Genomic DNA, 24,397 nt, shown 5'->3' with positions numbered 1-24,397 from the left:
CAAAAGCAAAGACACCCAGCTGAACTAAAATGATCCATGTAGCAAAGAAAAACTGTTGTGAGCCGCCTCCCTTATATCGCCTTTGGGCTTTTGGAGCCTTGAGTGACTTTTAAAAAATAATTGGTAAAAAAGCTCTATGCTGCTGAAAAATGAAAAATAGATATTTGCAAAATTCTGCCTAAATATGTATTTTACCTGGTTAATGCGTGCGGCGGGGGCGTGGTCTGCAGCGCCGCTGCAGGGGAGGCGGACGCACCTGAGCGGCACCCGCAATCATGCCTCGCCGCCTTAAAGTCTGTGCTCTCTCTGCTGTTGTTGGTGGTGGTGTGTGTCGGGCTGTGAGCTGCGAAGCTACAGCTGGCTGTATGCATACAGCAACCGTGTGTGAAAAGTGGTCAATAAAGAGATGCTGAAAAGCGCGTTCATGCAAACATCGTCGGGTCTGCCATGATGTGTTTACAATGGGACTTCTGATCCTGAACCTCTGCTCACAGCGTCTGCTAATTGGTGCTGTGCGAAGTCAGTTTACGCAGGACTGTAAGCTGTCATCTGTTGTCTGTGAGGCATGAGCAGTGTTTGTCTTTAACATAGTTCATGGTGGAGCTACTGACATAATGTGGATCCGAAGATCCATAATTGGCCTACCTGGGGTTGAAAGTAAATGCACGGCGTTTCAAGGGAATACCGGCTTCATGAGTGTGACGCTTATATTGAGCGAGGAAAAAATAATAGAATATAATTTTATATTTATATTTCAATATCACAATAATCTTCCAATTTAGAACTACAAGTTTAAAAGAACTAACATAAATAAAATACACTTCAGCGAAATACTTCTAATTTATTTTCCCAAACCACGCGGAGCCGCACTATAAGGACTAAAGAGCCGCATGCGGCTCCGGAGCCGCGGGTTGCCGACCCCTGGTCTAGGGGATACGCACAGGTCATCACTGCCCCTACCACAGAGAAGAACACACTGCTTGACCTAATTTTCATTTCTCAGCCAGAGCGATGTCTCCATTCTGGAGTCATGAAGACCTACCATAGTTACCATGACCCTGTATACTGTGTATTGTCCTGTGATGATTCATGATCTAGATCTTTGAATACAGTAAGTAATTTCTATATTTTTGAATAACTTAAGAAAGTAGAGCGATATTTAAAAGTTGACTTAAGAAAAAACGCCCTGCATTGCAGTATAATGTTTGAATTTTTTACATAAAATACAATTAAATGAATTAAGTAATGATATCAGTAAAAGATGACAATTTTATTTATTACAGAAAATCTAAAAATCAGTAATCTATGAATGTCAGAAAAATCAAATATAGCAGTTTAAAACGAACAGTGTAGGCATATCCTCTCTGCAGCCAGGCTTCAAAATCCTGCCAGGCTACCCCAGTCTCACTGTGGCTGGGAGGGAGGGTGGACCAGAGGATTGCCCACACAACAAATAAATGTTCAACAGCTTCTTCATTGTTTCTGAGAGAACAACACAGACTAACGGTTGCTTTTTTTAAAAAAAGAAAAAAAAGAAAAGAAAAACCTAATTACAGCAATAATGACAGTTAAGCCAGTTTATCTGTGCCTCTATTTTGAAATACTATTTACAAACATGTTATTGATTTTGCTTTGTTATAATCTTTAAACTTTTTCAAAAGTATATGATTATATTTTTGGACAAATCTTTCGATGAAACATACATTTTTCTGAGCTTTTATCATGTTTCAGCCGGTGCATATCTCAGGGTGGGTCTGGGTCTGGGATGATAAATGCACTGGCTGATAACTGCACATTTCTGGCCAGAAATGTTTCAGCAGTGTCACATATGTACTACATATGTTACACTTGCTTTCTGTTACCAGCTGATACCCTACATTTGTATAGACATTGGATGGTGTGAGGCTGGGGAGTTGAGTGGAGTGGGTAGGTGGGAGTTGAGTAGGGGTGGGGGGGTCTTAGGCTTCCTTTTTTTTTCTTTTCTTTTTTTTTGTTAAGAGAGACACAGTCCTCCTGTGTCTTCTCCAACCTTCACATGTAAAATCCAACAGTGTGAAGCACATAGCAGCCAGAAACTGTAATGCCACAGATCAGAGAGGCTTCATCATCACCATCTTCATCGCCATACGATCAGAGCATGAGACTTCACATCTGGAGCACAGGAGAGATTCTGTGATAAGTCTTCCTTCTAGTTTGTCCCACGAGCAGTCGGTGAGATTTACTCACAACAAAAAGGCTTAATGACATTATTGTCATGAAAACATGTATTAATTATTTGTAAAGTGTTTAAATTGTGTTTTCACTTGACATTAGGAGTGTTATTTTGAGTGTTATGTCTGTACTCAGGTGTTTCCCTCTGTGATCCATCCCCTTCAGAGCTGAGACACTCAGGACTGAACAGACTGCACAGTTTCTGTGACTGAGCCTCCAAAACACCTTCTTTGAAACCACACATGATAGAAGGGCTTTATATTTGCAGCAGCACTACTAAAGGTATTCAGTTTATTACAGGATGTGTTTGTTTCTTAGGACCAGCTCTAAGTGCACACTACCTAACATATACACCTTTCTGTTCATTACAAACAACTACTCTGGATCATATGGCCAGTTGGCAGGAATGTTGCTGCAGGAAAACATCCCTGGAGATCACCATCATTGTCAGACTGACTGTGCCTCCTCTGTGCAGTGTCAAGATCCTCCCTAAATGAGTGTGTAAGTTAACGTTTTCATTATTTTATTCCCTTTGACAAGACAAGTATCACTGATATTTACATTTCCAACTACATATGTTCCTGTTTTCTGCTCTTCTTTTAAAGTCCTCTGCTATCCTGCTTCTGTGCTGCTTGCCACACATCAAACACTGGCCAGATGACAGGGAGGATCCACTCTGAAGTCACTGGACATGATGAGGATCATATGGGACTTTATAGTTTCACAGAAATGTTGTGCTCTTTGATTACAGGTTTTAAATGGACATAATGACTGCCTCTCTCTGATCAACAGGCTAAAGGATTGTTTTCATTGTTAGAGCTCTGTACAGTGTATGCTTATTTAATATTTCATCACAGAGCAAACCTTTATTTATTTAACATATTTTTATTTTGTTTTAATGTTGAATTAGCTGTGGGGATTTTTTTAACTGGGCACTCGGGATGTCATATGACCAGAAATGCGGTAACTTCAATTCTACACTATGTAAAAAAAAATCTGCTAAGAACGAAACACAGACAAAAAACCCCAAGAGAACTTAAATTCACTCCATGTAATCCAATCTAAAACATTTTAAACTGCTGAACAGCAACACAAACACTGTTAAAAAACAGTGTTAACAGAATGATTATGATGGGTTTGTACCAAAGTTTCAGGTCACATGGCACACCTAGTGTGTAACGTCGGGTATCAGCTGGTAAGTATAGGTTTTTTCATATTTGTGTCCTTAGAGTTCAGATAGATAAAGCCTTGTGTATAATAATTAGTCATAACCACAACTCAAAGTCAGGGAGAGAAATCCCACACCTGGACCATCGTTGACTGCCGCCATGATTCTAGCCTGCTTTTTACATCCAACACAAAAACTGCAGTCGTGGTGCTTTTGATTGTACTCAGAACTTGGAAATTCTGCCTTCTGAATAGGAAGATGTAGGTAACACCAGACTGCAGATGAGCTGCATACAGAGCTGGACTGGGACAAAACAATCGTCCCAGGGCATTTTGACTAGAGACCGCCCGCCATTATAGGAAAAATCATAAAAGCCTTTGAATGAAAATAAACACTGTTGTGACAGTGATGTACACTGTTCTGATGGTATATATGTATCAATCTATCAATCGTTTGTTGTAAGACTCAGATAATTATTTTTTAAAAGCGAGACATTTTAAATGAGAATAATAAAGAAAAGTATTTCTTTGTGTCCCCTTTCCTGTTAATGCCCTACCTGGCCCCTGGCATCACTTTGCTAGATCCGCCCCTGCACAGTTACCAGCTGTCAGCTACATAGAAAAGGATCCTGGTGTTATTTGTCTCTCAGAAACAGTTCATAACTTCCTCCAACTCATTCATGTCACCTAAAAAGGTAAACCTGTTTCTCCATCACCTGTTCAGCTCTGATGATTCAGTAAGGACATCTCCTGGTTTCATCTGCATGTTTCCCTCTCACCAGATAAGCAAACCGACATCATGACCAGCAGCTTTACAGCTGTGGCTCCAGCAAACATCAGCTGATACTAGAAATTAATATTAAATAAATTCTAACAACAGCTGATCAAGCTTAAACGTGCTGCTCTTGTTTAACGCGACATCCGCTGGTTTCCTCTTTCTGGCGCAAAGTGGGCGATAAATAAACAAGAGAGAAAAGTCGATCAGCTGATCATTGATCAGTTTCGTGATTGAAGTAGAAACGGGAGAGGAGAGAATGAGAGAAGAAGAGGCAGCTGTGCAGCTCCAGCTTTGTGTCTTTTTCATTGTAGCTGAAGTCCGGGACAAACTGTGTTCCTTTTCACCTCAGTACGAAACGCGTAATATTTTCTCTGAATACCAGACGATTCTGTTTCTTACGGGACGGTTGGCAACTCTAATAATTAACAGTATGAACAAAATAAAGTTCAACATCAGTAACATAGCACCCACCCAGCTGTATAGAAACTCCGTCATGCTAGCTAGCACGCAGTACGAAAATGTCAGCATACCGAAAATAAACTCCACCTAAACTTGGTTTATATCTGACCCAGATAGACTGCAGGTCATAACTTCTTACCTGAAGTTCAGTTCACCTGACACTCGGACCGGCGGCCGCTCGGTCTCTCCTCTTGCCTCCTTTTCCTTCATCCACCTGCTGGCCTCCACCACTTGCTAATGTTATTGAATCTGTGGAAGCTCTGCGATATCCACCACACGCAACATAACGAGTAACGAGCCTATCTAAATCCCAGTAACGAGTAACGCGTTCCTGGTTTTGGCATAATAACTAGTTACCGTGCTCGTTACCACAATAATAACGTAGTTACTGTAACGCGTTACTTAATAACGCGTTAGTCCCAACACTGTAAATTAATGAGACTTATTTATCCATGTTCACAAAAAGGACTAATGTGTTCATTTGATTATTTGTATGTGTTAAACTGTGTCACCACCTTAGGCTTTCATTTGAGTTTACTCAAAAATATCTATACAGTTCTCTTTTACCACTGTGTGGACACTGTTTACATTAAAACATTAAAAAGAATGAGTAATAAAAAGATGTGTAGACAGATCAGTGGATTAAGTAGACCGATAGAAACAGCTGTTCAGCCATGTTCTAAGAAACCAACACAATTTAAAGGTTCAGGATTGTGGTTTTAAAAGTTGAATTTTCATGTATTTCATATGTTGCTTATTATTTTCATTTAGTTATTTAATTTAGATATTTTTTATTTATTCTACTGTGAAGTGTTTAACAAAAAAAAGCTACTTTAATTTCAATTTTATTTGTTTGTTATTTTGTAATTTGTTCTTTAAGAATGGAGTCTGTGCCAAAAACTAAAGTTGAACAGACACATGACAGGATCAGATTATTAACACCTTAAAACATTCCAAACGTCTCTTTTTAAAATGATTTTTATTCTATTTTGAAAAAAACAAACATTGGTTGAACTAATTTAAGTCCTTTTCAGAAAGAAGCTGTACAATATGACTTAAGATTTTTATGTTATTTTCTATGAAATACAAAACAAACTGATGTATGTAATACCATTAAACATGATATACACATGTGTATATGTCTGAAAAACATTATGCTGTATATTAAAGCTTGTATTTTCTCCAGAATGTTTGTTCATCTGTTCAGCTCAATTCAACAAATTTGTTTTTACATTTATTTTTATTTTTTTTTTATGAATTAGAGATTTATAATACATAACTCCACTCTTTAAGTGATTAGAAGAAAATGAACTTCTGTTATTCATTCAGAGGTTTTCTGACTCTAAATTTTCTAAATTTTCTTTTGTCATTACTCATCTTTTTCTAATTTACATTTTAAACATGTTCAGCTATTTTCCAACTTCTTCTGTATGAAAATTAGCTTTCAAAAGTTCTGCACGTTTGTTTTCAGGTTAAAAATTCTGTATTTTCCAGCTAATTCAGCATTTTTAGCTTAATATTCAGTAATTATTTCATTTCAGTGCAGACATTCAGATTCAAGCATTCACACTGCAGTTTCTTCAGAAAATGCACTTTCTAGTTAGTGTGAATGCTTGTAAAAGCATTCACAGTATTGTTCTTCTAATCTTTATTAGTGTGAATGCTTGTAAAAGCATTCACAGTATTGTTGTTGTAATCTTTATTATTATTATTATATATTCCGTACGTTTTTGTGCATCTATCTCCTTCAAAACCGTTCAACTTAGAAAAACCATTCAAACACCATTAGATTCCTCTTCTTTTGGACAAGTGTGCTTGTATTTTTCTCATTTATAACATTTATATTTTTAAAATTATTCAACTTTTTTCAACAAAAATTTCCCATGTATTTCAATGGGAGACCCTTCAAATTCTCCTTCAACTTACTCCTCTTTAAACTGTATGTACTTCCACATACATTGACATAGATCCACCATTCAAACTTTAAAACGAAGACAAGACATTCAACTATTCAACTTGTATTTATCTTTTCAATATCTATTATACTTTTCTTCAGTTCCAGTTGAAGTTTCATGATGATTTTTCAGCCGTTTCAGAGTTTATAATGGGTGTGTATGGGACGGAATGTTGGGGCTAGAGTGAGACAGCTCAACTGCCAGAGTGAGAGGAGCCAAAAATTAATCTTAAAATATTTTTTAAAACTGCTGCTGTGTCCACAGCGTTTGCTCTACAGGTATGATTTTACCCTCAAAACGTAGCCATCGCTGTCCTCTTTCATCCAATGTGTTTACTATTGTACTAGGTGTTATGGTTCTTTCATAAATGTCACCAAAGCACAGCCTCCTCCTCCAACTCCTCCATAGACTCTAATGTTAAAATGGCTCAGAAGGTTCGTTTGAAAATCAGAAGAGCATGGTGTTTTTACACTGTCACCACGTCCATATAATAAACTCCACAGGCATGAAAACTGAGAATTAGGTAGACTGGACATTGCTGCAGCTCACGGTGAAAGAATTTCGTCAATAGGACCTGTACTTTTCATTTGGGAGCGATTTGTTTCGACCTGACTTTTCTGTTCATTTTAAGCAGCAAAAGTGAGGTGCATGTCTGTGTGCGTGTGTATGGAGCCATTGGGTGCAGTCACTATAGCAACCAGGCTCACACCTGCCTGCCTAACGAGCTCTGTCTCTCACTGTGCCAAGATTCATCTTAAACACTTCTCTTTAAACTGCTGCTGTGTCCACAGTGTTTGCTCTACAGCCATCATTTTACCCTCAAAACGACGCCATCGTTGTTCTCTTTGCAACAACGTGACTTTGAAAGCTCAGACATTTAAACTTTTTAAACTGTGTAGATCCAAGTGGAGGGATCACATTTTAGTAATTCAGTGATTTAAAGAATATGAAATTTTAATATTCATTCAGATGTTTTCTGACTTTAAATTTTCTTTTGTCATTTCTTATGTTTTTCTGATTTATATTTAAAACATTTTCAGCTATTTTCCAACTTCTTCTGTGTGGTTGTCAGCTTTTAGCAGTTCAGCACTTTTGTTTTCAGGCGAAAATTTCTGTATTTTTCATCTCATTCAAAATTTTTAACTTAAAATTCAGCAATTAATTCATTTCAGTGCATACATTCAGATTCAAGCATTCACACTGCAGTTTCTTCAGAAAATGCACTTTCTAGTTAGTGTGAATGCTCAAAAGCATCTGTATTGTTCTTCTAATCTTTATTATTAGTTGCTTCTTCACAATTGTTGTTGTAATTTTATTAGTGTGAATGCTTGTAAAAGCATTCACAGTATTGTTCTTCTAATCTTTATTATTATTATTATTATTATTTTTATTATATATTCCGTGCGTTTTTGTACTGTATCTCCTTCAAAACCGTTCAACTTAGAAAAACCATTCAAACACCGTTAGATTCCTCTTCTTTTGGACATGACTGCTTCTACTTTTCTCATTTATAACATTTATATTTTTAAAATTATTCAACTTTTTCAACAAAAATTTCCCATGTATTTCAATGGAGAGACCCTTCAAATCCTCATTCAACTTACTCATTTTCAAACTGTATCTACTTCAACATACGTTGACATAGAGCCACCATTCAAACTTTAAAACGAAGACAAGACATTCAACTATTCAACTTGTATTTATCTTTTCAATATCTATTATACTTTTTCTTCAGTTCCAGTTTAAGTTTCATGATGTTTTTTCAGCCGTTTCAGAGTTTATAATGGGTGTGTATGGGACGGAATGTTGGGGCTAGAGTGAGACAGCTCAACTGCTAGAGTGAGAGGAGCGAAAAAATTAATCTTAAAATCTTTTTAAAACTGCTGCTGTGTCCACAGCGTTTGCTCTACAGGTATGATTTTACCCTCAAAACGTAGCCATCGCTGTCCTCTTTCATCCAATGTGTTTACTATTGTCCTAGGTGTTATGGTTCTTTCATAAATGTCACCAAAGCACAGCCTCCTCCTCCAACTCCTCCATAGACTCCAATGTTAAAATGGCTCAGAAAGTTCCTTTGAAAATCAGAAGAGCAGGCTGTCTTTACACTGTCACCACGTCCATATAATAAACTCCACAGGCATGAAAACTGAGAATTAGGTAGACTAGACATTGCTGCCGCTCACGGTGAAAGAATTTTGTCAATATGACATGTACTTTTCATTTGGGAAGGATTTGTTTCGGCCTGACTTTTCTGTTCATTTTAAGCAGCAAAAGTGAGGTGCATGTCTGTGTGTGTGTGTATGGAGCCCTTGGCTCAGTCACTATAGCAACCAGGCTCACACCTGCCTGCCTAACGAGCTCTCTCTCTCACTGTGCCAAGATTCATCTTGAACACTTCTCTTTCAACAGCTGCTGTGTCCACAGTGTTTGCTCTACAGCCATCATTTTACCCTCAAAACGAAGCCATCGTTGTTCTCTTTCCAACAGCGTGTCTTTCAAAGCTCAGAGATACAAACCTTTAAAACTGTGTGGATGCAAGTGGAGGGATCACATTTTAGTCATTCAGTGATTCAAAGAATATGAACTTTTAATATTCATTCAGATGTTTTCTGACTCTAAATTTTCTTTTCTCATTTCTTAGGTTTTTCTAATTTACATTTAAAACATTTTCAGCTCTTTTCCAACTTCTTCTGTGTGGATGTCAGCTTTTAGCAGTTCAGCACTTTTGTTTTCAGGTGCAAATTTTTGTATTTTCCATCTCATTCAACATTTTTAACTTAAAATTCAGCAATTAATTCATTTCAGTGCATACATTCAGATTCAGATTTCTTCAAGCATTCACACTGCAGTTTCTTCAATCTTTTAGAAAATGCAAAAGCTTTCTACAGTTATTGTTGTATTTTATTATTATATTTTTTATAGATTCCGTGCGTTTTTTGTACTCTATCTCCTTCAAAACCGTTCAACTTAGAAAAACCATTCAAACACCGTTAGATTCCTCTTCTTTTGGACATGACTGCTTCTATTTTTCTCATTTATAACATTTATATTTTTAATTTTATTCAACTTTTTCAACAAAAAATTTCCCATGTATTTCAATGGGGAGACCCTTCAAATCCTCATTCAACTTACTCATTTTCAAACTGTATCTACTTCAACATACGTTGACATAGAGCTACCATTCAAACTTTAAAACGAAGACAAGACATTCAACTATTCAACTTGTATTTATCTTTTCAATATCTGTTATACTTTTTCTTCAGTTCCAGTTTAAGTTTCATGATGTTTTTCAGCCGTTTCAGAGTTTATAATGGGTGTGTATGGGACGGAATGTTGGGGCTAGAGTGAGACAGCTCAACTGCTAGAGTGAGAGGAGCAAAAAAATTAATCTTAAAATCTTTTTAAAACTGCTGCTGTGTCCACAGCGTTTGCTCTACAGGTATGATTTTACCCTCAAAACGTAGCCATCGCTGTCCTCTTTCATCCAATGTGTTTACTATTGTGCTAGGTGTTATGGTTCTTTCATAAATGTCACCAAAGCACAGCCTCCTCCCTCCAACTCCTCCATAGACTCCAATGTTAAAATGGCTCAGAAAGTTCCTTTGAAAATCAGAAGAGCAGGCTGTCTTTACACTGTCACCACGTCCATATAATAAACTCCACAGGCATGAAAACTGAGAATTCAGTAGACTAGACATTGCTGCCGCTCACGGTGAAAGAATTTTGTCAATACGACTTATACTTTTCATTTGGGAGCGATTTGTTTCGGCCTGACTTTTCTATTCATTTTAAGCAGCAAAAGTGAGGTGCATGTCTCTGTGCGTGTGTATGGGGCCACTGGGTGCAGTCACTATAGCAACCAGGCTCACACCTGCCTGCTTAACGAGCTCCCTCTCTCACTGTGCCAAGATTCATTTTAAACACTTCTCTTTCAACTGCTGCTGTGTCCACAGTGTTTGCCCTACAGCCATCATTTTACCCTCAAAATGTCGCCATCGATGTTCTCTTTCCAACAGCATGTCATTCAAAGCTCAGAAATATAAACTTTTTAAACTGTGTGGATACAAGTGGAGGGATCACACATTTCAGTCATTCAGTGATTCAAAGAATATGAACTTTTAATATTCATTCAGATGTTTTCTGACTCTAAATTTTCTTTTCTCATTACTTAGGTTTTTCTAATTTACATTTAAAACATTTTCAGCTCTTTTCCAACTTCTTCTGTGTGGATTTCAGCTTTTAGCAGTTCAGCACTTTTGTTTTCAGGTGCAAATTTCTGTATTTTTCATCTCATTCAAAATTTTTAACTTAAATTCAGCAATTAATTCATTTCAGTGCATACATTCAGATTCAAGCATTCACACTGCAGTTTCTTCAGAAAATGCACTTTCTAGTTAGTGTGAATGCTTGTAAAAGCATTCACAGTATTGTTCTTCTAATCTTTATTAGTGTGAATGCTTGTAAAAGCATTCACAGTATTGTTGTTGTAATCTTTATTCTATTTTTTTATTATTATTATCTATTCCGTACGTTTTTTGTACTCCTACTCCTTCAAAACCGTTCAACTTAGAAAAACCATTCAAACACCGTTAGATTCCTCTTCTTTTGGACATGACTGCTTCTATTTTTCTCATTTTAACATTTATATTTTTAATTTTATTCAACTTTTTCAACAAAAATTTCCCATGTATTTCAATGGGAGACCCTTCAAATCCTCATTCAACTTACTCATTTTTAAACTCCTACTACTTCCACATACGTTGACATAGAGCCACCATTCAAACTTTAAAACGAAGACAAGACATTCAACTATTCAACTTGTATTTATCTTTTCAATATCTTTTATACTTTTTCTTCAGTTCCAGTTTAAGTTTCATGATGTTTTTTCAGCCGTTTCAGAGTTTATAATGGGTGTGTATGGACTTGGAATGTTGGGGCCAGAGTGAGACAGCTCAACTGCTACAGTGAGAGAAGCAAAAAAATTAATCTTAAAATCTTTTTTAAAACTGCTGCTGTGTCCGCAGCGTTTGCTCTACAGATATGATTTTACCCTCAAAATGTAGCCATCGCTGTCCTCTTTCATCCAATGTGTTTACTATTGTACTAGGTGTTATGGTTCTTTCATAAATGTCACCAATGCACAGCCTACTCCCTCCAACTCTTCCATAGACTCTAATGTTAAAATGGCTCAGAAGGTTCGTTTGAAATTCAGAAGAGCATGGTGTCTTTCCACTGTCACCACGTCCATATAATAAACTCCACAAGCATGAAAACTCAGAATTCAGTAGACTAGACATTACTGCCGCTCACGGTGAAAGAATTTTGTCAATACGACATGTACTTTTCATTTGGGAGCGATTTGTTTCGGCCTGACTTTTCTGTTCATTTTAAGCAGCAAAAGTGAGGTGCATGTCTGTGTGCATGTGTACTGAGCCGTTGGGTGCAGTCACTATAGCAACCAGGCTCACACCTGCCTGCTTAACGATCTCAGTCTCTCACTCTGCCAAGGTTAAACCTAAAAATGTCTGTTACATCTAAGCAGTTGTAGTAAGATTAACTTTTTCAATAGGTACAATAAGACAGGTTTTGACAGGGTTTTGCCACAGATTAACAGTGTGTCAGTAGTTAGTATAGGCCAACTGAATAGAGCATTCTCATTGCCCTGTTAAATTCAAGTTGATTGTGTATTGGTGGACTTGTCTTCTCCACAGAGGTTTTTCAGATCTGGGCGGTTGGAGTCAGTTGATGACTTTAAAATAATCTTTTCTGACTGGATAGTTAAAGCTCTACCTGTCTGTAGTTGATTTTCCCACATTTTAAATAATCTAATCTCATTTAATGTCTCTGTTTTTAGTCTGTATAATTTATCTCCCCACTAATACACACAAAGTAGTCTTAAAGTAAAACCCATAAAACAGTTCAAGATGACATACTTTTTATTTGCTAATATAATGCCAGTTGCCCTCTTTCCTGAGTATAAGCGAATGAGTGACATAAAGAGAAAAAGTACCAATTTGTATGCTGATGAGTCTTGTGTGTTTTTTTCTCTGTCTCGCTATGACAGAGAAATGTATATGCTCAATATTGCTGTTTAAACTGATGCTCAAATTTCCAAGCACCACCTGAACGCCTCATCGGTCTTTAACTACTCACTGCACCAACTGTCGTCATTCCGCTTTGCTCTCTGCTGTGGTAAGTACAATACACTCAGTATAGCACTGTTTAATTTTTATGATGGTAAAAATACATGTTTGACATTTAAACTCACATATCAAGTCTTTTTAAAGTTCAACACAGTTCAAAGAATAAAGAAAGCAAAAAAAGAATAACTTTCGCTATCATTTATATAGGTTTATGACTTTTGCTGTTAGCAGCAGTGCTAACGCTAGCTTTAGTGCTAACGCTAGCTATAGTGCTAACACTAGCCTTAGCAGTTGTTAACTGACAAAAAGAATATTCCTGTGATATTCCTGTGATATTGATTGGGGGTCAGTAAGACAAAAGTAACAAATGAGCTTTATTATTGCCATTGTGGCTCAGTTATAACACTAAGAGCGCTTTATGACTTTTGCTGTTAGTAGCAGTGCTAACGCTATCTTCAATGCTAACGCTAGCTTTAATGCTAACGCTAGCATCAATGCTAATGCTAGCATCAATGCTAACGCTACCTATAATGCTAACACTAGCCTTAGCAGTTGTTAACTGACAAAAAGAATATTCCTGTGATATTTATTGGCGGTCAGTGAGACAAAAGTAACAAATGATTTTTATTATTGCCATTGTGGCTCAGTTTTAACAGTAAGACTGCTAGTGCTAGCAGCAGTGCTAACACTAACTGAAGTGCTAATGCTAGCAGGAATGCTAGCGCTAGCAGCAATGCTAACGCTAGTAACAGTCTAACAGTAGCCTTACATAAGTACTTAAATCAATACTTCAGTTAATTAGTTTGAATTATAAAATGGCTGCTGTATCAGCTGGGGTGCTATATTACTCTATAATTACCCTGCTGACTATAAGTTCAGTGTATCATGTCATGCGGCCTTTGTATTTCTGTTAGTCTAATAACACTGTACAGACAACTAATATATTATTTCTCTTCTTACACTTTCAGGAACTTGACTCGCATCTGTGCTTTGCCTGGTAGGTGTGCACATACTGTAAGAGAAGTAGACCAAAATAAAAAAAAAATAATCTGACTAATATAAGCTGTAAAGTGATGGGTTCAAACTTCGTGCTAGACCTTTTAAACACATTTTTATAATAAATACACATAAGTTCAGCTTAACAATTGGGCTAAAATATTTTTTTCGTACATTTTTGTAGTCACATTACATGTGATTAGTTAACGATTCAATCAATCATATTTATATTTTAAAATATTATTGCTGAATTTAATTAAATATTTATTCTTTTAAAAAGTGCCCAATTATGCAACTTTTTGCACATGGCAGCCGACAACAGTTTAGCTTGAATATTTCTTTTGTCCTTTTTCAGTAGTCACAATTAGTTTATACAATTACCATGTGATATCATTTTAATGAATTTTTTTTTTTCTTGTTTTTTGTTCACAGTGTGCAGAAGAAGAACAAGGACCAGATCTCCAGTCTTCTCTCTCACATCCCAACCCCCCAACCCCTCTATCCTCTGTACTGCTCCACCTGTTGTCTCTGCCTTCTTTCCATCTGTATTTCACCCTGTGGTTTGTGAGAAATTTTGCCAAACCAAGAATCTTATTGCGGTTTGATTTCAAAACCGTGTCTCTCCTGCTCTGTCTGTTCTCTCTGCTAAATTTTCTCTCTACCTGTTTTTCACTCTTTGGCTTGCTGCTGAGAAATGCACAAGCCAATAAAGCAATAAAGAGTGCATATTTTGCCTCAACCTTTGAACAAACTGAACAAACAAAGAAAACTCTACGGTTTGATTTCAAAACCGTGTCTTTCCTGCTCTCTCTGTTCTCTCTGCTAAATTTTCTCTCTACCTGTTTTTCACTCTTTGGCTTGCTGCTGAGAAATGCACAAGCCAATAAAGCAATAAAGAGTGCATATTTTGCCTCAACCTTTGAACAAACTGAACAAAGAAAACTCTGCGGTTTGATTTCCAAGCCGTGTCTCTCCTGCTCTGCCTGTTCTCTCTGCTAAATTTTCTCTCTACCTGTTTTTCACTCTTGGCTTGCTGCTGAAAAATGCCAAGCCATTAAAGCAATAAAGAGTGCATATTGCCTCTACCTGAGAACAAACTGAACAAATAAAGAAAACTCTAATTCACGGTCTGATTGTGATTTCCCAGCCGTGTCTCTCCTGCTCTGTCTATTCTCTCTTCTAAATTTTCTCTCTACCTGTTTTTCATTCTGGACTTGCTGCTAAGTTGTGCCAAGCCTATAAAGAGAGTACATATTATTCTCTCGACTGACAAAAAAAAAACAAACAAACAAAGACATCTGTTTCTGAGAAATAAAAACTGAAATATAAAGACAAAGACAACATCTCCTGGTGTGTGCCACTCTTATTTTTTGAATATATTTTCTAAAGACTAAGAGAAACACAGGTGTGTAAAAATGCCAAGGAAGCAGAAAAAGTCACAAGCTGCAAAACAACGCTGGAAGAAGTTCCATGAGTTTCACAGTGTACCAACATGTGAACAAGCTGAGTGTGATTTTCCTAAGGGCTCTGCAGAAGACAGTGTGTCTGCAAAGACCAATGCTGATGGTGTCAAACAGACAGGTCAACATGTTCCTGCACATGTACAACAGGTATCCTATGCTGATGCTGTAAAGACTGGATTGCAGCATGAATTTAATGAACATCGGGTAAACCGTAGAGACCAACCTGAGGTGTCAAGTTCCCCACAGGTGGGTTATGCTGACATTGTGAAAAGAGGCCATCACAGTGATGTGGCAGGACGATCTCATTCAGAAAGAGTGAACCTTGAAAACCAGCCCTCTGTAGCACATGTCTGTGCATCTCACAGCCAGGCACATCCTAAATATGGGGACTCCAGAAACAGTCAGTGCACATGTAACTCAATCACATTTCTTGCTTTCCTTCATGAGAATGAAAACATAACTACAGCTGACCTTAATCTGGTCTTGGATAAAGGTGATGTGATGTACAAAGAGGCCAAGAAAAGATTCCCCAAGAGTATTCATTTGGCAACCGATGAGCTGCCAGACAAAGTTGATGCTCGCAGGTCTATGTATCATGTCGACATGACACAGCCTTCCCGGTATGGGACATTTGAAGAACCTCCAGAGGAAGCAGTAGATACCTTTCTCAGCTTAGAAGCAGGACTGAGCTGCCTGTTGTCAGATGTGCAGTATGCCTTACTAATTATGAGTGGATTGTGTATCGCAGTGTTCAGATCCACATCAGGCAAATATGGTTTCTTTGATCCAACTCCAGAACAGCCAGTGGTCTTCCTCTACCACTATGGTCACGTGATCGTGGTACGGCTGTGATGCTGAAATTCACACTCCTCAGTGACATGATTAAGAGGCTCCAGGATTCTTATGAAGGGATGGAGATATCACCTTCTTGTAACTATGAGCTGAAGCCTGTGCAGTTCTACAGTATGAGCACAGTCAACCTGAGTGATACCATCACAGATACACTCTGCAGACCAACAGCTGCCACTGCTGTGGCACCTACACACTCTGATACAACTGTTGATGAAGCAAACTCCTCTACTCCAAGGAGAAACACAACCACTGATCTGACTGAGAACATCTTTTGTCAAATGTCCATTTGCACGCCACTGGTGAAACAAAAAGAAGTCCACATGACTCAGTTCACATCATATGAACATCAGAATGAACCTCCTAATATACCCACAGAAGAACTATGCAGTGAATTAAATTTCCTTCCATCAAATGATGCTTTTTCATGTCAATCAAATGCTGCAATAACAAATGTTGCTGCCTGTGATCTTTCTGATATAGTTTTAAAAAAACTGAAAAAAGTTGATAAACAACAAAGGCACAAAATGAAAAGAAGATTAATGGCATCAGAGAAACCCAGAAATCAGAGAAAAAAAACCAAAAAGGAAAGAACGACAAAAAGTACGCTTCAAATAAAGATTACAAAGAAAAGAAAAATCTTGCACAAGCACGGCATATAAAAACAATCCTGAAGTTAGACAGAAACAACAACAGTATGTTAAAAGACGTTACTGTGAGAATGGAGAATTCAGACAAAAACAACAACAGTATGTTAAAAGACGTTACTGTGAGAATGGAGAATTCAGACAGAAACAACAACAGTATGTTAAAAGACGTTACTGTGAGAATGCAGAATTCAGACAAAAACAACAACAGTATGTTAAAAGACGTTACTGTGAGAATGCAGAATTCAGACTGAAACAACAACAGTATGTTAAAAGTCGTTACTGTGAGAATGCAGAATTCAGACAAAAACAACAACAGTATGTTAAAAGACGTTACTGTGAGAATGCTAAAGTTAGACAGAAACAAAAACAATATATTAAAAGACGTTACTGTGAGAATACTGATTTCAGAGAGGAGAAAAAAAGCTATATCACTAAAAGGTATCGAGAAAACCCAGAATTCAGAGAGAGACAGAGACAACTGATGAAACAACTAATGCGAGTCAGGTATCAAAGTAATCTTGCATTCAGGATTATGCACAACATGAGATGTGCAATGAAAATAAAAAGGAAATACAGATGGGTGAACAGACAAACCCAAGAGAGTGACAACAGTGTGATCAACGAGGCCATATCTGTGTTCAAATCACAAATCAAAGTTGGACCATCATACCCATGTACTGTATGTTTCAAGGCTTCATTTCCAAACCAAGTGCGACCCTGCAGAAGGTCAAATTATGTCAAAAACCCACATGTGGTTGCAACATGTTTGACAGGAAAGTTTGTTCATGTTTGTGATGAAAACTGCAGAAATGAGCAGTGCAATGTGCCTGATGAGAGAAAGAGAGAGTGGATTTGTCACACCTGCCACAATCATCTTAAAAATGGATCCATGCCAGCACTTGCTGTTGCCAATAAACTGGATCTTGCTGATATTCCATCTGAATTGTCTGATCTCAACATACTGGAGAGACATCTCATAGCCAAGTGCATACCATTTGCCAAGATTATTCCTCTTCCCAAAGGCAGACAGAGAGCAATTAGAGGAAATGTGGTCTGTGTCCCATCAGAGGTACAGGAAACTGTTGAAGCATTGCCTAGATTGAGAATTAATTCTCAGGTGATTAGAGTTAAACTGAAGAGACGCTTGTCTTATAAAGGTCATCAGCTGTTTCAGACTGTAAGCTGGTCTAAACTTGTGCAAGCACTGCATAAACTCAAGCAGATTCATCCACAGTATAAGGATGTGAGCATCAGAGATGATGCTGAGCTGTGTGATCCAACACTTCCTGATGAAGATGAGGAGGATGATGATGAGAACATGAATGAGGACGATTATGACGAGGCTGATTTAATGGAAATTGACAGCTGTGAGAAAAATGCACTGAGTGAAGCACAAAATAAAAATGAACAGAATATCGACATGTTACCCTGTGATGGTGAACAACCACGTGAACAGATGTCAGATGATTCAGAGCAAGCAGATGGACTGACTAATGGTGGTTTTGCACTCGAGTCCTGTTTGCAGCCCCCTGATGTGGCCGAGGAGATATTATGTTTCAGTGAAGGAATCTACTCTGTTGCTCCTGCAGAGAGAAACAATCCAATAAGTTTTTCAAAACACCTAAACTGGAGGCCATGGCCTTCCTGTGCAGTTTCCTACAGGCCAAAACACACTTGATGAAAGAAGGCTGATCAAAGTATCCCCCAGTGGGTATTTCAAATCAAGACTTTTCTGCACTGATGACCGTTTTGCCAAAGACACAAACTATTTGTTCTTTGCACAGTTTGTGACTGAAATACATTTGGCTACTTCCAGCATGACAATCCAGTTAAGGAAGGCAAAGCCTTTGACCAGAGATGGGAGAAAAATAACCTCAGGCATGCTGCAAGATAAACATGAGGTGGAGAAACTGGTGCGAAATAAAGATGCAGTGAGATTCATGCAGCCTCTGAGAGGAACCCCAGCCTATTGGGAGAAAACAACAAGAGATCTTTTTGCCATGATCAGACAGTTGGGAACTCCCACGTTCTTTTGCACATTCTCAGCTGCTGAAATGCGCTGGCCTGAAGTGATTGAAGCAATAACAAGGCAGCAAGGTGAACAAGTGAATTTTGAAGGACTCGACTGGTCAGCAAAATGTGACATCCTGAGAAGCAATCCTGTCACAACAATGCGCATGTTTGACAAGAGAGTTGAAGCATTATTTAGAGATTTACTCTTATCTCCTGCAGAGCCACTTGGCAAAGTCATTGACTACTTTTACAGAGTGGAGTTTCAGCACAGAGGAAGCCCACACATACACTGCCTCCTGTGGGTAGAAGGTGCTCCTGTGTTTGAGGATGATGATGATCAAACTGTTGTTGATTTTATAAACAAATACATCACAGCACAGCTGCCTGATCCACATAAACAACCTGAACTGTACAAGAAAGTTACAGAAGTGCAAAAACACAGTAAGAACCACACAAAGACGTGCTTTAGGAGTTTAAACTCTGGGTGCCGTTTTGGTTTTCCCAAACCACCCTGCAATGAGACAATGATCACAAGACCCAGTGAGGATGATGAACTGGAGGTAGAAACAGCAAAGAACAAGCTCAGGCCACTGAACCAGCTGCTGAATGAACCTGAAACTGCTTCCATGAGTTTAGAGCAGCTCTTGGCAAGATGCAAGTTGACACATGCAGAATATGAGAGATACCTGAATAAAATGAACACAAGGAGTACGATCATACTAAAGCGTGATCCAAAAGACTCTTGGATAAACGGCTATAATCCACATCTGCTTGAAGCCTGGAACAGTAATATCGACATAAGCTTTGTTCTAGATGCTTTTGGCGCTGCAAATTATTTAATGAAATATATATCTAAAAAAGAGGGTGGGCTATCTGAGTACCTGAAAACTGTTATTGAGAGCTCCCATAAAGACAGTGTAAATGAGTGCGATGAAATGAGAGCCGTCATGCAGGCATATTCAAAGAAGCGAGAGATCAGTGCACAGGAGTGTGTTGCTCGTGCATGTGGTCTTCACATGAAGCAATGTTCACGTGCTGTAATATTCATACCAACTGATGATAATCCAGTGAAAATGAGTCGTCCCCTGTCAGTTCTGGACAACACAACACCTGAGTCTTCCAATGTTTGGATGACATCTTTGAATGACAAATATAAAGCCAGACCTGAAACACCAGAGTATGAGGAGATGTGCATGGCAGACTTTGCTGCTAATTGCAGGATTGTCTATGGCCAACAGACAAAAGGTAAAGATGTTTTACCCCTTCTCAATGAGATGGGATTTGTGCAAAGGCGCAAAAACGATAAGCCTGCTATCATCAGATTTCACCGCTGCTCACAAGAAAAACATCCAGAGCAATATTATGGAAGACTGCTTAAACTGTACCTTCCTCATCGTTCAGACAACGAACTGAAAACGCCATCTTTGCCAACCTATCAGGCTTTCTATGGTGCTGGCTGTGTACAGCTACCAGGTACTGACCGTCTTGAGTACGTGCAACACATTGTCAAAAGAAACAGAGAAAAATATGAGAAAAACAGTGAGGAGATCGAGACCGCTGTTGAGGAATATGAGCAGAACAGAGGTGTGACTGACGAATGGTGTAATCTGGCACCTGAATCAGATCTCGTAAGGTTGCCACTTGTTGAACAAGAAAGAGAGCGAGACAATGAAAATGAACAGGAAGATGTGCCCGACTACAGCCGTCAGGCTGATGCTTCAACAGAAGTCAGAGCCATCAGGGAACCCCTGCTATTGATCCCACTTTGTTACGTCAGATGTTTCAGAATCTAAATAAGAAGCAAGCCTGCATATTTTATGCAGTTAGAGACTGGTGCATTAAAAGAGTCTGTGCTCTAAATCCGAGCAGTTTTTCTTTTATATTAATGGTGGTGCTGGAACAGGAAAATCACATCTTATCAAATGCATCTACTCAGAAGCATCTAAGATACTGAGCAAAGTGCCCAGATATGCAGACGACGTTGACATATCAAAACCCACTGTCCTGTTAACTGCTTTCACTGGGACTGCAGCATTTAACATTTCTGGAACAACACTGCATTCTCTACTCAAGCTCCCTAGAAGCTTAAAACCTCCCATTCAGGGACTTGGCAATCAGCTGGATGAAGTCAGATCAGAACTTTTGAATGCTGAAATAATCGTCATTGACGAAGTGTCTATGGTGTCAAGACATCTCTTTGCATATGTAGATGCAAGACTCAAACAGATCAAAGGGACTCGGAGACCCTTTGGAGGCATGTCAGTCATTGCTGTTGGAGACTTCTATCAGCTACCCCAGTGCGACAGTCAAAACCTCTCTGTGTGCACGACCCGTCCGAGATCGACCTGTGGCGGGAGCATTTTCAGATGATCACTCTGACTGAGATTATGCGTCAGAAAGATGATGTTGTCTTTGCTGAGATGCTGAACAGAATCCGTGTGAAAGGAAAGTTGGATGTGCTTTGCGAAGCAGATAGAAATTTGTTGTCACAGGCCATAACTGAACCAGCCCGTTGTCCGACTGATGCGTTGCACATTTTTGCAACTAACAAAGAAGTGGATGCACACAACTCTGCAACACTGGGTCTGCTCCATACTCATATCATTGACATCCATGCAGATGATTATAGAAAGGATCCTAGAACTGGCAGAATGGCACTTCAAGACAGACCATTCAAAGGAGGTAAAAACGAGTTACCAGACACACTGAAAGTTGCAGAAGGAGCTCGTGTCATGCTCACCAGAAACATTGACATACAAAATGGTTTGGTTAATGGAGCTTTTGGAAAACTACTTAGAGTAGTTTACTCTGAAAACGACCAACACATCATCAAGCTTGGACTTAAAATGGATAATGAGACATCTGGAAAGAATAACCGCACACCAGCAGACAACATGGTGTACATTGAGAGAGCAGAGGAGAATCTGAAGCAGAAAGGAGTGGTACGAAGACAGTTCCCAGTGAAGCTGGCCTTTGCATGTACAATACATAAGGTACAGGGTATGACAACCACATCAGCTGTTGTCTCTCTTAAGAGCATTTTTGAGCCCGGCATGGCCTACGTAGCTGTCAGTAGAGTGACGTCTCTCAGTGGACTGTATCTTCTTGATATGGAGGAGAAAAAAATATTCACCAATCCAGAAATCACTGCAGCGCTTGAGAACATGAGACAAGCCAACCTTGATGACATGATGCCTCTTCTACACGTGAGACAAACACTGAGCAGGTCAGAGGTTTTCACCATTGTTCATCATAATACAGAGGGACTGCCAGCTCACATTAATAACATCAAGAGTCACCATGAATTGTGTCTAGCAGATGTTTTGTGCCTAACAGAAACACACCTGCGGGGCTCTTTTGTCGCAGAGAGTCTCCACTTGGAAAATTACAATTTGTTCAAACGCAACAGACACCTGTCCTACACAAACTTTCCCCAGATGGCAAACAGAAGTGGTGGTGGAGTTGCTGTTTATGTGAAGAGTGACATTCAAGTGCATGAAAAACAGTACATCCATAATGTAACTGACCTTGAATTTCTGGCTTTAAAGGTTGAAGCACCAGTCAGTGCTCTGATTGCAGTTGTGTACAGACCTCCAGACTACACTCTGAGGCCATTCCTGAAAAACCTGGTAAGCCTATTAGACTCATTAGAGATCATGGACTGTCGTCCCATCATAGTGTGTGGTGATTTTAATGAGAATGTTTTATCCATTGCAAACAAACCAATCCTGGAGCTGTTTGAGTCTAGGGGATACGCACAGGTCATCACTGCCCCTACCACAGAGAAGAACACACTGCTTGACCTAATTTTCATTTCTCAGCCAGAGCGATGTCTCCATTCTGGAGTCATGAAGACCTACCATAGTTACCATGACCCTGTATACTGTGTATTGTCCTGTGATGATTCATGATCTAGATCTTTGACTACAGTAAGTAATTTCTATATTTTTGAATGACTTAAGAAAGTAGAGCGATATTTAAAAGTTGACTTAAGAAAAAGCGCCCTGCATTGCAATATAATGTTTGAATTGTCTACATAAAATACAATTAAATGAATTAAGTAATGATATCAGTAAAAGATGACAATTTTATGTATTACAGAAAATCTAAAAATCAGAAATCTATGAATGTCAGAAAAATCAAATATTGTAGTTTAAAACAAACAGTGTAGGCATATCCTCTCTGCAGCCAGGCTTCAAAATCCTGCCAGGCTGCCCCAGTCTCACTGTGGCTGGGAGGGAGGGAGGGTGGACCAGAGGATTGCCCACACAGCAAATAAATGTTCAACAGCTTCTTCATTGTTTCTGAGAGAACAACACAGACTAAAGGTTGCTTCTAAAAAAAAATAAAATAAATAAAAATAAAAATCTAATTACAGCAATAATGACAGTTAAGCCAGTTTATCTGTGCCTCTATTTTGAAATAATATTTACAAAAATGTTATTGATTTCAGTTTGTTATAATCTTTAAACTTGTTCAAAAGTATATCATTATATTTTTGGACAAATCTTTCAATGAAACATACATTTTTATGAGCTTTTATCATGTTTCAGCCAGTGCATTTATCAGGGTGGGTCTGGGTCTGGGATGATAAATGCACATTTCTGGCCAGAAATGTTTCAGCAGTGTTACATATGTACTACATATGTTAAACTTGCTTTTTGTTACCAGTTGATACCCTACATTTGTATAGACATTGGGTGGTGTGAGGCTGGGGAGTTGAGTGGAGTGGGTAGGTGGGAGTTGAATGTGGGGGGGTACGGTGGGAGGTTGTTAGGTTTCTTTTTTTTTTTTTTTTTGTTAAGAGAGACACAGTCCTCCTGTGTCTTCTCCAAGCTTCACATGTAAAATCCAACAGTGTGAAGCACATAGCAGCCAGAAACTGTAATGCCACAGATCAGAGAGGCTTCATCATCACCATCTTCATCGCCGTACGATCAGAGCATGAGACTTCACATCTGGAGCACAGGAGAGATTCTGTGATAAGTCCTCCTTCTAGCTTGTCCCACAAGCAGTCGGTGAGATTTACTCACAACAAAAAGGGTTAATGACATTATTTTCATGAAAACATGTATTAATTCTTTGTAAAGTGTTTAAATTGTGTTTTCACTTGACCTTAGGAGTGTTATTTTGAGTGTATTTTAATATCTGTACTCAGGTGTTTCCCTCTGTGATCCATCCCCTTCAGAGCTGAGACACTCAGGACTGAACAGACTGCACAGTTTCTGTGACTGAGCCTCCAAAACATCTTCTTTGAAACCACACATGATAGAAGGGCTTTATATTTGCAGCAGCACTACTAAAGGTATTCAGTTTATTACAGGATGTGTTTGTTTCTTAGGACCAGCTCTAAGTGCACACTACCTAACATATACACCTTTCTGTTCATTACAAACCAACTACTCTGGATCATATGGCCAGTCGGCAGGAATGTTGCTGCAGGAAAACATCCTGCAGATCACCATCATTGTCAGACTGACTGTGCCTCCTCTGTGCAGTGTCAAGATCCTCCCTAAATGAGTGTGTAAGTTCATTATTTTATTCCCTTTGACAAGACAAGTATCACTGATATTTACATTTACAACTACAAATGTTCCTGTTTTCTGCTCTTCTTTTAAAGTCCTCAGCTATCCTGCTTCTGTGCTGCTTGCCACACATCAAACACTGGCCGGATGACAGGGAGGATCCACTCTGAAGTCACTGGACATGATGA

At 38.7% G+C, this 24,397-nt stretch overlaps 1 protein-coding gene and 1 long non-coding RNA gene across 2 annotated transcripts; both read left to right on the top strand.

The window, feature by feature from the left end:
* The first annotated feature begins 12,453 nt into the window (after positions 1–12,453).
* LOC120433352 lies at positions 12,454–14,450 on the top strand. The gene is made up of 3 exons (XR_005608511.1): positions 12,454–12,762; positions 13,682–13,710; positions 14,142–14,450. It is a non-coding gene; the product is annotated as an uncharacterized LOC120433352 (long non-coding RNA).
* Positions 14,451–19,208: 4,758 nt separating this feature from the next.
* LOC120433000 lies at positions 19,209–24,132 on the top strand. Its single transcript, XM_039598441.1, has 4 exons — positions 19,209–20,388; positions 20,974–22,313; positions 23,843–23,989; positions 24,106–24,132. Exons 1-3 carry the CDS (start codon positions 19,209–19,211, stop codon positions 23,876–23,878), a joined length of 2,556 nt encoding a protein of 851 aa, XP_039454375.1. The 3' UTR covers positions 23,879–23,989; positions 24,106–24,132.
* Positions 24,133–24,397: the final 265 nt, after the last annotated feature.

The sequence above is a fragment of the Oreochromis aureus genome, linkage group 15 (assembly GCF_013358895.1).
Source record: "Oreochromis aureus strain Israel breed Guangdong linkage group 15, ZZ_aureus, whole genome shotgun sequence".
Classification (NCBI taxonomy): domain Eukaryota; kingdom Metazoa; phylum Chordata; class Actinopteri; order Cichliformes; family Cichlidae; genus Oreochromis; species Oreochromis aureus.
The sequence above is the reverse complement of the archived record's forward strand: the minus strand, read 5'-3'. Positions and strand labels throughout refer to the sequence as shown.

Bases quoted from the DNA above. Each gene is read 5' to 3' on its own strand.
- LOC120433000 (XM_039598441.1), top strand. From the start codon at position 19,209: ATGATCACAAGACCCAGTGAGGATGATGAACTGGAGGTAGAAACAGCA. The intron at 20,389-20,973 runs GTCAGGCTGATG...GACTTCTATCAG, and splicing joins AGATGTGCCCGACTACAGCC to CTACCCCAGTGCGACAGTCA. The intron at 22,314-23,842 runs GTAAGCCTATTA...ATCTGTACTCAG, and splicing joins GGCCATTCCTGAAAAACCTG to GTGTTTCCCTCTGTGATCCA.